Source organism: Hippopotamus amphibius, chromosome 12 (assembly GCF_030028045.1).
Source record: "Hippopotamus amphibius kiboko isolate mHipAmp2 chromosome 12, mHipAmp2.hap2, whole genome shotgun sequence".
NCBI classification, from domain to species: Eukaryota; Metazoa; Chordata; class Mammalia; order Artiodactyla; family Hippopotamidae; genus Hippopotamus; species Hippopotamus amphibius.
Window position 1 is genome coordinate 65123926 of NC_080197.1, and position 15055 is coordinate 65138980.

Sequence of the window (15055 nt, forward strand, 5' to 3'; positions counted from 1 at the left end):
AGGAAATCACTTTATTTTTAAGTGAGACAAATGCGATGATCAAATATTTGTCACTTGGTCATTCTCAGTTTAGTATCAAGTATTACAGACAGCAGAATTCACAGAGAAATGCTATTCAATTGTAAATACAGCTTAAATTAAACTGCTGTGGATTGTGGCTATTTTTCACACTGACATACACTTAAGCAAACATTTACTTGTTTCACAAGCATGTATTAAGGGCACAGTATTGTGCTAAGCACTATGAAGTATACAAAATATACTCCCCACAGCTTTTACAATCAGTAAATTATCAATACAATTGAAACTACAGGATGAACCAAGATGATAAGTTTCAAGAGGTGAGATAAGGCAGTGAATATCAAATGGATGGTATATATGGTAAATGTAACAGGAGGCCAAAGAAGGAAGGATGACTAGGAACAAGAGTGGCCCAGGAGCTTCAGAGAGAGTGAGAGGTTTGCACTGAGCCTTGAAGTTGAGTTGGATGTAGAAGATAAATAGAAGGTAAGCAGAAGTATGACATAGTCAGCTAGAATGACTGATGTGTGTCTAGTCAACAGTGAACGAACCATCTAGAATATAACACAAGTTTTGTACTGTGGATGGTGGATATAAAAGGCAGGTTACAGCTAGACTGTGTAGTATCTTAAATATTAGGCTAAGGAATTTGAAATTTACAGAGACTCTATTAAAATTTTTTATTGATATGATTAAAATGGAGTTTTAGGATGTTTAGGCAGAACAGAGAAGCAGAAAACAAGGAAAGGAATACCACAGGAATCAACTAAAATAATCTATAGATGAATTAACAGAGAATATAGAATCTAATTTTAACAATAATAAAGGTAACAGGAAACTAAAAAGATTTGTTGATGATTGCATATAGGAGTACTGGAATGAGTTAAAATATAGAAAATAAATTATAGAGAAGTTTTCATCAAGAGTTACTTGATGGGCTTCCTAGGTGGCACAGTGGTTAAGAATCCACCTGCCAATGCAGGGGACATGGGTTCGATCCCTGCTCCAGGAAGATCCCACATGCTGCGGAGCAACTAAGCCCGTGTGTCACAACTATTGAGCCCATGTGCTGCAACTACTGAAGCCCACGCATCTAGAGCCTGTGCTTTGCAACAAGAGAAGCCACAGCAATGAGGTGCCCACGCACCACAACGAAGAGTAGCCCCCACTCACTGCAACTAAAGAAAGCCCGTGCACAGCAAAAAAGACCCAATACAGCCAATTAAAAAAAAAAAAAGTTACTTGACGATGGTGCAAGTAGTTCAGAGGAAGAGTTGGTTTTATTGGCAAGCAGAGGGCTATAATTTAGGATTGCTGAGTTTAAAGAGAGGGCAAGATATCCAAGTGTAAATGCCCATCAGGCAGCTGGAAATATGTATATTGAGTTCAGAGAAACATTAAAAGCAGAGACATAAATTTAGGAGTAATTCCCATAATCTTTGAAGTCTCAAAACTGAATAAAATTTCTTAGGAAATTAGTTTAAAGAGTTAAATCCCTGAACACTGCAGAATCTTCACATTTAAGGGCTGAAGATGAAGTCAACATCTATTAAACCACTATGTACATTATCTAGTTTAAATTTATAAGAGCTAAGGAAGCCTCAGAAAGAGATTTAGAGAATGTACAGACAGTGAAGTTTCATAGAGAGCCTGAGAATAGAAAAGTTCAAGAAAGAAGAACTAAAGATGTTGGCTATTGGAAAGAGATCAACTGACATTATCATACCAATTATAGGTTTATAGAACAATTTATGGCTTGTTTTATTAAGAAATAATTGGTAATCTTTGAGGATCAATGTTTCTTTGGTTAAAAAAATCATGAAACACGATAAAATATATACATCTAGGCTGGGTACTATCTATTGCTTTGCATCTTATTCTTTGAAACAGGAAATCAGTGTCATAATGGGCCAACTCTGGAAGAACAGTTTTTTTATTCATGGAAAATAAGCCAAACATAATCGATGGGATAAGTATTAGAAAATTGCCCTTTATCAAGGAAGTGACAATTATTTAAAGTGAATCTAGGATGGGGCAATGACAAATGTCTTTTGGAAATCTAGATTTTAAAAAATTGAAAAGAATTGGGATAGTCAGAGAACTTAGCCAAGTTAGTTTAAAAGGATGCACAAGATCGATGGGCCAAGATGGCAGAGTAGAAAGACCCTAAGCTCACCCCCTTTCGCGGACACACCAAAATTACCACTATTTACAGAACAACCATCAATGAAAAAGACGGGAACCTACCAGAAGAGATCTTCTACAACCATAATGAGACAGCTAAGAGGGGAGAAGTCATGATATAGTCCAGCCCTATATCCCTGGGTGAGCGACCCACAAATGGGAGAATAATTAAAATTGCAGAAGTTCTCCCAAAGGAGTGCGAGGTCTGAGCCCCACATCAGCTCCCCAGCTTGGGTGTCCTGCATTGGGAAGACAAGCCCCTCAAGGCCAGCAGGCCTTACTTCTGGGAGTCCCAGAGGGCTGGGGGCAACAGACTCTATGCTTAAAGGGTGCACACAAAATCTCACACTCTCTGAGACCCAGGGGAAAAGTAATTTGAAGGGAGCCTGGATCAGACCTGTCTGCCATCTGGAGAGTCTCCCAGAGAAGCAAGAGGCAACTGTAGCTCACCCTCATGACACAGATGCTGGAGGCAGCCATTTGGGGGAGCTCACTCTACCACATGGACACTAGTGCTGGCAAATGCCATTGTGGAATCCTCCCTCTAGCTTATTAGTCTCACTCCCCTCCCCCATCCCGCCCCCCCCCCCCCCCCGCCCCCGCCAACTCCTCCCCAGCCTGCAGGCACCAGCACTGGAATGCCTCAGGCCAAGTAACCAACTAGGCAGGGACACAGTCCTACCAGCCAGCAGACAGGCTGCCTTAAGACTCCCTGAGTCCAAAGTTGCCCCTGGGCATGACCCTTCCCACCAGAGGACCCAGGACCCAGCCCCACACACCAGTGGGCAGAAACCAAGCCCAGAATCTTTGGCTCCACCCACCAGTGAGCCTGCACTAGCCTCAGGACCAGCCTCACCCACCAACAGGTGGGTACTAGCCCCAGGACAATGGCAACCCCACAGCCTGCAGACCCAGCGCACCCATCAAGACCAGCACCTGCCCTGGGACCAGCTGGGCCCTGGCCCTGCCCACTAACAAGCCAACAAAAGCTTTGGGACAGCCCAGACCCCACACAAACCATGTCAGGAACTATCCCTCACCCCCAACTCCTCCCCCTCACCCCCAGCAATCTGACATCAGCTCTGGGATTCCTGGGCCCTACAACCAGACTCCAGAAGTCGGCTCTGCTTGCCAGTAGTTCAGCACTAAGCCCAGGACCTGGCTTTATCCATCAGTGAGCCAGCAGTAGCCTCAGGGCTCTGGGGTTCTGCAGCCAGCTGCCTTGGGACTGGTCCATCAACCAGTGACCGGCAGGCTCTGCACAAAGCAGCGCCTGGCAACCAACTGGACCAGGGGCCACCCAAGCCTACCAGACCACCCACAGTAGTCAGGCCACCACAACAGAAGGACCCACATTGAGCGCATCCCTAGAATATATTGCTCTGGTGACGAGACGGGAGTGTGCTGCTGGTACACATAGGAACGTCGCCTACAAAAGACCACTTCCCCAAGGTCAGGAAACATAACCAACATACCAGATACATAGAAATAAAAACAGCAAATTAGGTAAAATGAGGTGACAGAGGAATATGTCCCAAAGGAAAGAACCAGATAAAACCCTAGAAGAAGAACTAAGTGAAGTGGAGATAGCCGAGAAAGAGTTCAGGGTAATAATTGTAAAGATGGTCGAAGAACTCAAGAGAAGAAGGGATGCACAGAGTGAGAAGTTAGAAATTTTTAAAAGGATACATAGGGGACTTCCCTGGTGGTCCAGTGGTAAAGAATCCACCATCCAATGCAGGGCACGTGAGTTCGATCCCTGCTCAGGGAACTAACATCTCACATGCCACGGAGGCAACTAAGCCCATATGCCACAAACACAGAACTTGAGTGCCTCAACTAGAGAGCCTGTGTGCCGCAAACTACAGAGCCCACACGCCCTGGAGCCTGCGTGCGATATCTAGAGAAGAGAAAACCTGCAATGTCACAACTAGAAAGAAGCCCAGGTGCCGCAATGAAGAGCCCACACACCGCAGCAAAAGATCCCATGTGCCTCAACTAAGACCCAACTCAAACAAAAAATTTAAATAAATAAATAATAAAAAATACAAATAAGTAAAAGGATACACAGAATATTCTTTTCTTTATATGTCAAATATTGCCATCATCTGTGATTTATTTTCACAACCCTCTCTTGTTACCTTCACCAAGTCTAAGTGTTGTCTCTTCTACTCCATTGGGCACCACAATTCACTTGGTGTTAAGTACAGAACTCACATTGCATGCAGAGTGCCATTTACGGGGTAATTAACCATGAGAAATGTTTCTCTAAGTGTGGTCCATGGACCACTTGTGTCAGAGAACCTCCTGAAATGCTCATATTTGGAAGCAGAAGACAAGAAGCCTAGAAATGAAAGACTAGAGGAATCCATGAGACCAGGAGATGCTTGTAAAAGGCAGACACAGAAATCCCAACCCACAATTACAGAATCAAAGTCCTGGTAGTTGCATCCAGGAATTGAACGCCCAGACTACACATACATAGTAAAATTGTAAGAATTTTTCAAAATAAAAAATAAAATGTAATACAGTTTTGACGTGTGTGTGTGTGTGTGTGTGCGTGCGTGTGTTTAGCCTGGGTTCTTGTTGTTGTGTTTGACTCCTTCTCTCTCTCTTCTGTTAATTGTCATATAGTAGTGATTTTCTGCCATTTTGTGTCTTATGAAAAGATTAAACAGCACTCCATTTGAGATGTATCCTGATTTCCCTGACATTCCTTGCTCCTCATTTGAAATGACTGACTATTCTATTACAGAGTAACAGAGTCTCATAGTGTGAGCATATTCAATATCAGAAGAGAGTCTGGCATCCTTTTGATTACTTTTAGAGCCTTCCAGAATGCGTTTATTCTGGAGCAGGTAGAAGAAAACAGTCTAGAAATGACACAAAACTAGGGGAATCCACGAGACCGGGAGAGACATTGCAATGCATAGAGAGACACTGCAGAAGGCAATGGAAGAGAGCATTTTAAAGTGGGGTACATGGGAAAACACTAGAAAGATTTTAAAACATATTTCAAATTTAAATGATTTTTCTATGTGTCTCTGTTATATAGACTGAAACATTATTTTAAAAAATCTTGGCCAAGCTTCTAAATAACTGCATTATTTTGTCAGTCTCTGTTCACTAGGATAAATCAAATTGTGCTGCTTTGAAAGGGAAAAATTTTAGCAATTTCATTTTAGCTTGTGAATTCACAGGAGGGAAGCAATTCTTAAAGCAAAGCTTCAAAGATTTAATATAAGATAAACAATTCTTTTCATCAAACTTACTATTAAATATAACAGAATCACAGGCAGAATAATTCATTTTAATATTAAAATAAAATCAAGCACAACTTCTTTAGTCTGATTACTCAAGCATGTGAAAATACTAAAGGCTAACAAAATAAATAACAATTAGTTAAAACTTGAAATGAGCAAAGAAAATATGTTGAGAATTTATAGATAGATTTTTCTGTCATTTACATTATTATGTTATCTCTGTCTTCAGATAAGCAGAAGAAATAAAATAGTCATTTAAAAGAAGCTGTGAAAAATGCAAAGCGTGAGAAATTTGTTGTGATGATTTTTGGAAGGTGAAAAACATCTTCGTTCTTAGTTGTCCACATTAAAAGCAATTTAACATTCTTTTAAATTGCTTTTAATGAGCAACTGAACTCATTAAATTTGAGCACCTACTATATACTTGGCCCTGCTTTAGCCCCTGGGGTTATAGCAATGATACAGGGCAGTGGAGAAAATAAGGTAGGAAAGGAAGTTTGGAAGTGCCAGTCAACAGGGGTGGTTTTGCAGTTTACACATGGGAGTCAGAGAGGACCTCACAGAAAAGGTGACAGCAGAACATAGTTGTTTAGGACGTGTGAGATTGAACCATGGAGAATCTGAGTCATGGGCCTGGGGAAGAGCAGTCTAGATAAGCTGAGTAGCAGGTACAAATGTCCTGGGGCAGAAACATGCTTGGCATATTCAAGGCATAGGAAGAAAATCACTGAGGCTGGAGTGGTGTGAGTCAGGGAGTCGGTGGCATGAGGTGAGGCTGGAGAGGTCAAGGGCACCTATACTTGGCTTTCATTGTGAGTGGTATGAGATTCCTTCACCCAGAGGGATATGAGAGAGGAATGACAGGATTTGACTTCTTTTCTCAAAGGAGTATTCTGGATGCTAGGTTAGCAAGAGACTAAAAAGATATAAAGGCAGAAGCAGGGAGACCTGTTAAGAGGCTACAGTAATTCAAGTGAGAGGTGATGGTAGCTTGAATCAATGGTGGTAGCAGTAGAGGTGAAACATGGTGGGATTCTGGATTTATTTTGAAAGCTGAGCTGACAGAATTTGCTGATAAATCTGGATGTAGTTTGTGAGTGCAGTCAAAAGGACTCTAAGGATTGTAACCTGAGCAACTAGCATGAAGATGCTATTCAGAGGTGAGTCAGGCTACCAAAGAAGCAGATTTAGAGGACCAGTAATCAGAAGTTTGATTGGATATATATTAGGTTTGTGATGCCTACTGAATTTCTACTAGGGTTGTTGAGTACTCAGTTTTACATATAATTCTGGATTTTAGGAGACTTTCAAGCTAGAATTATAAAATATGGAAGAAAAAGACATGTAAGTGGTATTTAATGCCACAAGCCTGGAAATGAAAACAAAAAAAGAAGAGTTCCAGGGCTATGTTAAGAGATTGGGGAGGAGAGAAGAACCAGTGGGAAGGGTGATTTCATTATTAACGACTTTCCTCCCGAGGGCACTGGCGATGTATAGGCTCTAGTGGCCCTAAGCGGTTTTCAAATTTTTATAGGATTCACCTACTCATTTTCCATTTACCCGTAACTTGATCTAAATCTTAAACTCTTGCTCTTACTCACTTACTCCCCGCCTTTATGCTTGCATCATACTGGTTTTTAATATACTTATTGGTAGTGCAACTTCATCTGAGTGTAAAATGCATTTTTGAAAACTGTCAAAAGTAATTTAGGGATTTAGGTGGTGAATAAAATGGGTGACCAAATTGGTTAATACTGCTTTTGATCAAACATTAGGCATGACTGTTGAATAATATCAACCAGTTTATTGTGTGGTTTATATGCAGATCTAAAAGCAATGCCAACAGGCATGTTCTAAAATGTTTTGAGAAATGACATTACTGAAATGTATGTATAGTTTCCAAGAGGACTGTTTTTCTTTTTTCTTGTCAGATCTTTATTGGAGTATAATTGCTTTACACTGTTGTGCCAGTTTCTGCTGTATAACTAAGTGAATCAGCTGTATTTATACATACACTCCCATATCCCCTCCCTCTTGAGCCTCCCTCCCACCCTCCCTATCCCACCACTCTAGGTCATCACCAGACACTGAGTTGATCTCCCTGTGTTATGCAGCAGCTTCCCATTAGCCATCTATTTTACATTTGGTAGTGTATATATGTCAGTGCTACTCTCTCACTTAGTCCCAGCTTCCCCTCCCTCCCCTTCCCCCCACTCCAACCCCGTATCCTCAAGTCCATTCTCTACATCTGTGTCTTTATTCTTGCCCTGTCGCTGGGTTCATCTGTACCATTTTTTAGATTCCATATATATGCATTAACATATGGTATTTGTTTTTCTCATTCTGACTTACTTCACTCTGTATAACAGACTCTAGGTCCATCCACCTCACTACAAATAACTCAATTTTGTTCCTTTTTATGGCTGAGTAATATTCCATTGTATATATGTGCCACATCTTCTTTATCCATTCATCTGTTGGTGGGCATTTAGGTTGTTTCCATGTCCTGGCTATTGTATATAGTGTTGCAGTGAACACTGCAGTACATGTATCTTTTTGAATTATGGTTTTCTCAGTGTATATGCCCAGTAGTGGGATTGCTGGGTCATATGGTAGGTTTTTTTTTTTTTTTTTTTAGTTTTTTAAGGAATCTCCATACTGTTTTCCATAGTGGCTGTATCAAGTTACATTCCCACCAACAGTGCAGGAGAGTCTCCTTTTCTCCACAGCCTCTCCAGCATTTTTTTTTCCTAGATTTTTTGATGATGGCCATTCTGACTGGTGTGAGGTGATACCTCGCTGTGGTTTTGATTTGCATTTCTCTAATGATTAGTAATGTTAAGCATCTTTTCATGTGTTTGTTGGCCATCTGTATGTCTTCTTTGGAGAAATGTCTGTTTAGGTCTTCCGCCCATTTTTGGATGGGGCTGTTTGTTTTTTTTTGATATTGAGCTGCATGAGCTGCTTGTATATTTTGGAGATTAATCCTTTGTTGCTTGCTTCGTTTGCAAGTATTTTCTCGCATTCTGAGGGTTGTGTTTTCATCTTGTTTATGGTTTCCTTTGCTATGTAAAAGCTTTTAAGTTTCATTAGGTCCCATTTGTTTATTCTTGATTTTATTTCCATTATTCTAGGAGGTGAGTCAAAAAGGATCTTGCTCTCATTTATGTCAGAGCGTTCTGCCTATGTTTTCTTCCAAGAGTTTTATAGTGTCTGGCCATACATTTAGGTCTTTAATCCATTTTGAGTTTATTTTTGTGTATGGTGTTAGGGAGTGTTCTAATTTCATTCTTTTACATGTGGCTGTCCAGTTTTCCCAGAACCACTTATTGAAGAAGCTGTCTTTTCTCCATTGTATATTCTTGCCTCCTTTGTCAAAGATAAGTTGTCCATATGTACATGGATTTATCTCTGGAATTTCTATCTTGTTCCATTGATCTATATTTCTGTTTTTGTGCCAGTACCATACTGTCTTGATTACTGTAGCTTTGTAGTATAGTCAGAAGTCAGGGAGTCTGATTCCTCCAGCTCCATTTTCATTCTCAAGATTGCCTTGGCTATTCAGGGTCTTTTGTCTTTCTAGATAAATTGTATAATTTTTGTTCTAATTCTGTGAAAAATGCCATTGGTAACTTGATAGGGACTGTGATGAATCTATAGATTGTTTTGGGTAGGATAGTCATTTTCACAGTGTTGATTTTTCCAATCCAAGAACATGGTATATCTCTCCATCTGTTTGTATTGTCTTTGATTTCTTTCATCAGTGTCTTATAGTTTCCTGCATACAGGTCTTTTGCCTCCTTAGGAAGGTCTACTCCTAGGTATTTTATTCTTGTTACCATGGTAAATGGGAGTGTTTCCTTAATTTTCTTTCTGATTTTTCATTGTTAATGTATAAGTATCCAAGAGATTTCTGTGCATTCATTTTGTATCTTGCAACTTTACCAAATTCATTGATTAGCTCCAATAGTTTTCTGGTGGCATCTTTAGGGTTATTTATGTATAGTATCATGGCATCTGCAAACAGTGACAGTTTTGCCTCATCTTTTCAATTTGTATTCCTTTTATTTCTTTTTCTTCTCTGATTGCCATGGCTAAAACTTCCATAACTATGTTGAATAATAGTGGTAAGAATGGGCATCCCTGTCTTGTTCCTGATCTTAGAGGAAACGCTTTCAATTTTTCACCATTAAGAATGATGTTGGTTCTGAGTTTTTCATATATGGACTTTATTATGTTGAGGTAGGTTCCCTCTATGCCCACTTTCTGGAGAGTTTTCATCAGAAATGAGTGTTGAAGTTTATCAAAAAATTTTCTGCATCTATGGAGATTATCATATGCCTTTTATCTTCAATTTGTTAATATGGTGTATCACATTGATTGACTTGTGTATATTGAAGAAATCTTGCATTCCTGGGATAAACCCTACTTGATCATGGTGTATGATCCTTTTAATATGCTATTGGATTCTGTTTGCTAGTATTTTGTTGAGGATTTTTGCATCTGTGTTCATCAGTGATATTCGCCTGTAATTTTCTTTTCTTGTGACATGTTTGTCTGGTTTTGGTATCAGGGTGATGGTGGCCTCATGGAATGAGTTTGGGAGTGTTCCTCCCTCTGCTATATTTTGGAAGAGTTTGAGAAGGAAAGGTGTTAACTCTTCTCTAAATGTTTGATAGAATTCACCCGTAAAGCCACCTGGCCCTGGGCTTTTGCTTGTTGGGAGATTTTTAATAGTCTCAATTTCAGTGCTTATGATTGGTCTGTTCATGTTTTCTATTTCTTCCTTGTTTAGTCTTGGAAGATTGTACTTTTCTAAGAATTTGTCCATTTCTTCCAGGTTATCCATTTTATTGGCATATAGTTTCTTGTAGTGGTCTCTCATGATCCTTTGTACTTCTGTGGTGTCAGTTGTTATTTCTCCTTTTTCATTTCTGACACTGTTGCTTTGAGTCTTCTCCCTCTTTTCCTGATGAGTCTGGCTAATAGTTTATCAATTTTGTTTATCTTCTCAAAGAACCAGCTTTTAGTTTTATTGATCTTTGTTATTTTTTCCTTCATTTCTTTTTCGTTTATTTCTGATCTGATCTTTATGGTTTCTTTTCTTCTGCTAACTTTGAGGTTTTTTGTTCTTCTTTCTCTAATTGCTTTATATGTAAGGCCAGATTGTTTCTTTGAGATTTTTCTTGTTTCTTGAGGATTGTATTGCCATGCCGTTCCACCTTAGAACTGCTTTTGCTGCATCCCATAGGTTTTGGGCCTTTGTGTTTTCACTGTCATTTGTTTCTAGGTATTTTTTGATTTCCTCTTTGATTTCTTCAGTGATCTCTTGGTTATTTAGTAGCATGTTGTTTAGCCTCCATGTGTTTGTGTTTTTTACAGTTTTTTCCTGTAATTGCTATCTAGTCTCATAGTGCTATGCTCAGAAAAGATGCTTGATATGATTTCAATTTTCTTAAATTTATTGAGGCTTGATTTGTGACCCAAGATATGATCTATCCTGGAGAATGTTCCATGTGCACTTGAAAAGAAAGTGTATTCTGTTGTTTTTGGATGGAATGAAGAGGACTATTTTCAATTGACAATTATATATCATGCACATATTTAAGTTCTGTTAACTTGATTAACACTACTTCTTAATGGTCTATTATTTTATCATGTATATTTATACAGATGCTTAAAGTCCATGAACATGCATACAGCTATAAATGATATCTAACTTCATCATCATTTCCCAGCCTAAGAATTTCTTAAGCAACAGCTATTCTCAGTTAAGCTGATTAACTTCTCAAAAGCAATTGAAAATAATTATTTTAATGAGTAAAAGTCCTACAAAAACACATTTAATAATATTTGCCCAGTTCTTACAAAAATTGCTGACTGCAAACACCACAGATTCACAAACAAGCATCCTTGGATATCTGGCTAATACTAAATTTGTAAAGGATGCATTCTCTGAAAGTTATGCCAAATATTTGTTCAATGAACAAATATTTATTAAGTTCTACTGTGTTCCAGATGCACGTCATGTTGAGAAGAGTTTGCTTCTTTAAGTCCTTCCAAATGCCTCCTTAGAGATTTATATGCATAAAGGAGACAGCCAAAGCAGGGCTTCTGACTTTCTCCACATCAGTGGAGTCTCCTGGGAAGTTTCACCATGTGGAGGACCTGTTTTGCTAGGGTAGCAGAAGACCAGAGAAGCTGGTAAAGCTTAGAGTAACCCTTTTCTGTCTGTTGCACCCAGACCTGTAATCAATTACCTTGTGACAAAGAAAGCTCCCCACCCCCTTACTTAATGACATAGCCCAATTGCCATCCTTACCTCTCTTACTCGACCCATCTTCAGAGAGGAATGGGGTATGATGGAGAGAGCAGCTGTTAGTTCTCCTTAGAGGCTAACTACCATTGATGTTCTTGGTTCTGAGGATGCAAAGATGGGGTCCCTGTCATCAAAAAAATTACTAGTTTTGAGGGAAAAGAAATATCCTTGAGGAATTACATCAGAATATAATAACTGTTCTGGTGGCATAACTCAAGGTACTCAATGGCAGTCTGTGGGAAAACAAGAGCTCGGCTTCACAGAGGAGGTGCTGGCACTATTCAAAGAGATGAGTCAGTCTTCCATGAAGCTCTGCATGATGAGATAAATATACATTCTTGGGGCCTAGCTTTTTCTCTTTTGGCTCTTAATACTCTAGCTAGTCCTGCTTTTTCAACGCTTTTTCACTAGATTTGTCCTGACACTCCATTTTGAATAAAGGCTTATTTCCCTGTGAAATATTTTATAGCCTTTCCCCCAAGGATCACAGTCATGCTGAGGCAGAACACTGTAATTGGCTCACTGTCCTTTACTTATACTTGGTGGCCGGCCCCATTCCTCTCGCGATTGTTGACATTAATTGCTTAAAGGAAGAAAGTGATTTGTAAGTGTAGGTTTACATGTTTCTTATTAGATAAGATAAACTCACAATGTTTTTCATGTGCTTCACAAGTATGGTCAGCTTCGCATCCTTGTATGATATGACTAACTGCACCTTAGGCTTCGTGTCAGGAAACTTCTCACCTGATGAAACAGTAGAGTTTCAGTGAGTTAAATTGGAAGTGGCTGATCACAGGGTAAACTGAACATTCAAAGACTAAAACAGGACCAATGAATAATATGCAAAAGAAACATTCTTCAGATCACACTGAAAACATAATACTCATCAGGAAACTGGGTTGGTTGAGATGGGATTTGTGTCTAATCTTCCGGAATCAATTCTACCTCCTCATATTCTGTTTTGTTTTGATTGATGCCATTAGTTGCCCGATTATTTAAGCTTGAAACCTCAGTGTCATTTTTGGCTCCAACTTTCTCCTTAATGTTCAGTACAATGAGGTTGAAGTATTAGAGAACGTAGAGGTTGAAAGTGCTGGCTTTAGAAGTCACTGAGTCTGGGGTGCAGGTCTCAGCACTAAAGACTGTGTCAACATGACTAAGTTAATAGACTTCTGTAAAATGGAGGTAATAGTTACCTACTTCAGGACAGTTGAGAAGATTAATTGGTAACATTCAAAAGTTCTCACGGTGTAATCGCTCAATGAATGTTTGCAGTTACTCCATATATTTACACTCACCCCTTCTGTTCCAGTTCCGCTGTACCTAGTTCAGATGCATATGGATCTTTCACCTGAACTACTAGAACATTCCCTTCCCCTCCTCTAGAACCCAAATGTATTTGTACACAGGATAACTTTTATAAAATTACTCTTTCACTCAAAGTTCGGTTCATAGCTTTCCGTAGCTTATGAAAAAAAGCCTGAATTTCTCCACTTTGTATTATTTCTTATTGAATCTGTTTTATTTCCCATTATAATTATTTCATACTGCAGTCCATATGTTCAGTTCTACAGACACGCTCTGTTATTTCCTTCCAGACATTGCTCATATTATTCCCTTTATTTGAAATGATCTCTTCCACCATTTTTGGCTATTGGATTTTTACCTTTCTATGAGGCCTAATTAAAATGCAAAAGAGTTTCTGTGGTCACCTCCTTCTGAACTCCCCTAGCACAGCCCTTATCACTTAATATTTATATCATAATTATTACCTTACATGTCTCAATTTGCTTAGTGGATTATAATCTCCCTTAGGGCTTACTTTTTTCCCCTATTTCCTCAAGGGATATATAAATCAGCGCTTTCTCCATAATGTTGCACTAAACGTTTATTTAATGACAAAAGTAAACCTCAATTTTCCTTTCAAGTTATATCATTCCAACATTAAAATGAAGGCTTTAGTTTTTTAATTAAAAATTTCCAGTTTATAGCCCAAGGATTAAGCATAATTCACAGCTTTCTAATATCTCCTTTGGTAATTGCTAGTTGTATTTTCTCTGGGGGAATTCAGACAGGAGAAATTTATTAATAATAAGGAATTTGGCAATGTCTTGTTGTGGGCTCATTGGGGTCCAGGTTGTTTTCTGATAGTCAATCTTGGCTCTCTAATCCTAACACTTGAAAATTAAAACTGAGCAGTAAGTTTCATCTCCCAAAGCTTTTTACATCTTTATTAGAATAGTTTACATATTCTAAATAGGAAATATTAATTAATTTTATTGCTAACGTGGATTACTGACATTGAAATAATTGAAATTGACATCGAGTGTTTCTTACAACTGAAATGGTAATTTTGTAAATATAATAAAAAAATTCTTCCTTAAAATACCTTGATTACAATGACTGAGTGACACTGAGTTTGGGATACTATGAGATAATTCTGACTGTAATATTTGTGTAAACAGCATTTCGTAATAAAAAATGTAGTTGAAATTTTGGTATGAGTATGCTAAAAATGCTGATACTTTTAGATGCACAATGAACATTGTTTTTCAATTAAAGAGTGAAAGAATTATTAATTAGAAACAATGTATTTAATTAGAGGAGCTTTAATTCAAAGACAGGAAATTAGCATAAATTGATGGGTGAATGTCTAAATGATAACCATACAACTGTTACTTGAATTGACTGAAGATGATATTCCACCCTAAACCTTTCATGCAAGATTAGTAACCAGAGTATCCACCAAAACATGCCAGAGTTTAGAACCCACTGAAAATGCTGGCCACTAGGAAGTCTTAGTAGTCAATGAAGTAATAGTATAAGTACGTAGTATTTTTAGAATACTTATTGTGTGCCAGATGTTGGGCTATGAGTTTCACGCACATAAACTCACTAAATCCTCATAACAAATCTATAAAGTTTGTGTTACCTCCATTTTACGCATGAGGAAACTGAGGTATTTAGTCCAAGCTTATGCAGACAATAATTGATACAGGGTCAAATGATCTCCAAAGCCTATGTTTTCGAATATCATGCTGTAAAGGAGCAATGAGGGGTTGATAATCTAAGGGAAAGAATTTAAATGAAAAGCCCAGAGAGGAAGACTTTTGAGAATAGCTTCACAGGGACAAGAAGATGCTAGAATGTCTTGATTTTTCTGCTTCAAGTTATTCTGGGAAAGCGGTTCATGGTTAATCTAACCATTTATAGTAACTCCAAGAACTGTTAAAATATTACTGATCCAAATAATGACCGTGCTGAAATG

General features: G+C 38.6%; 1 protein-coding gene across 7 annotated transcripts in view; it reads right to left on the reverse strand.

Annotated features, from left to right (window-relative positions):
* The window catches only part of PIK3C2G (phosphatidylinositol-4-phosphate 3-kinase catalytic subunit type 2 gamma), a 363004-nt gene that overhangs the window by 42219 nt on the left and 305730 nt on the right, over window positions 1–15055 (reverse strand). For 5 of the 7 annotated variants that reach the window (XM_057701641.1, XM_057701644.1, XM_057701643.1 and 2 more), the window contains one exon: window positions 12437–12531. The exons of the other annotated variants lie outside the window; for them this stretch is intronic. In XM_057701641.1, the coding sequence (XP_057557624.1) occupies window positions 12437–12531 (95 nt within the window). The remainder of the gene's footprint in view (window positions 1–12436; window positions 12532–15055) is intronic. 7 annotated transcript variants of the gene reach the window in all.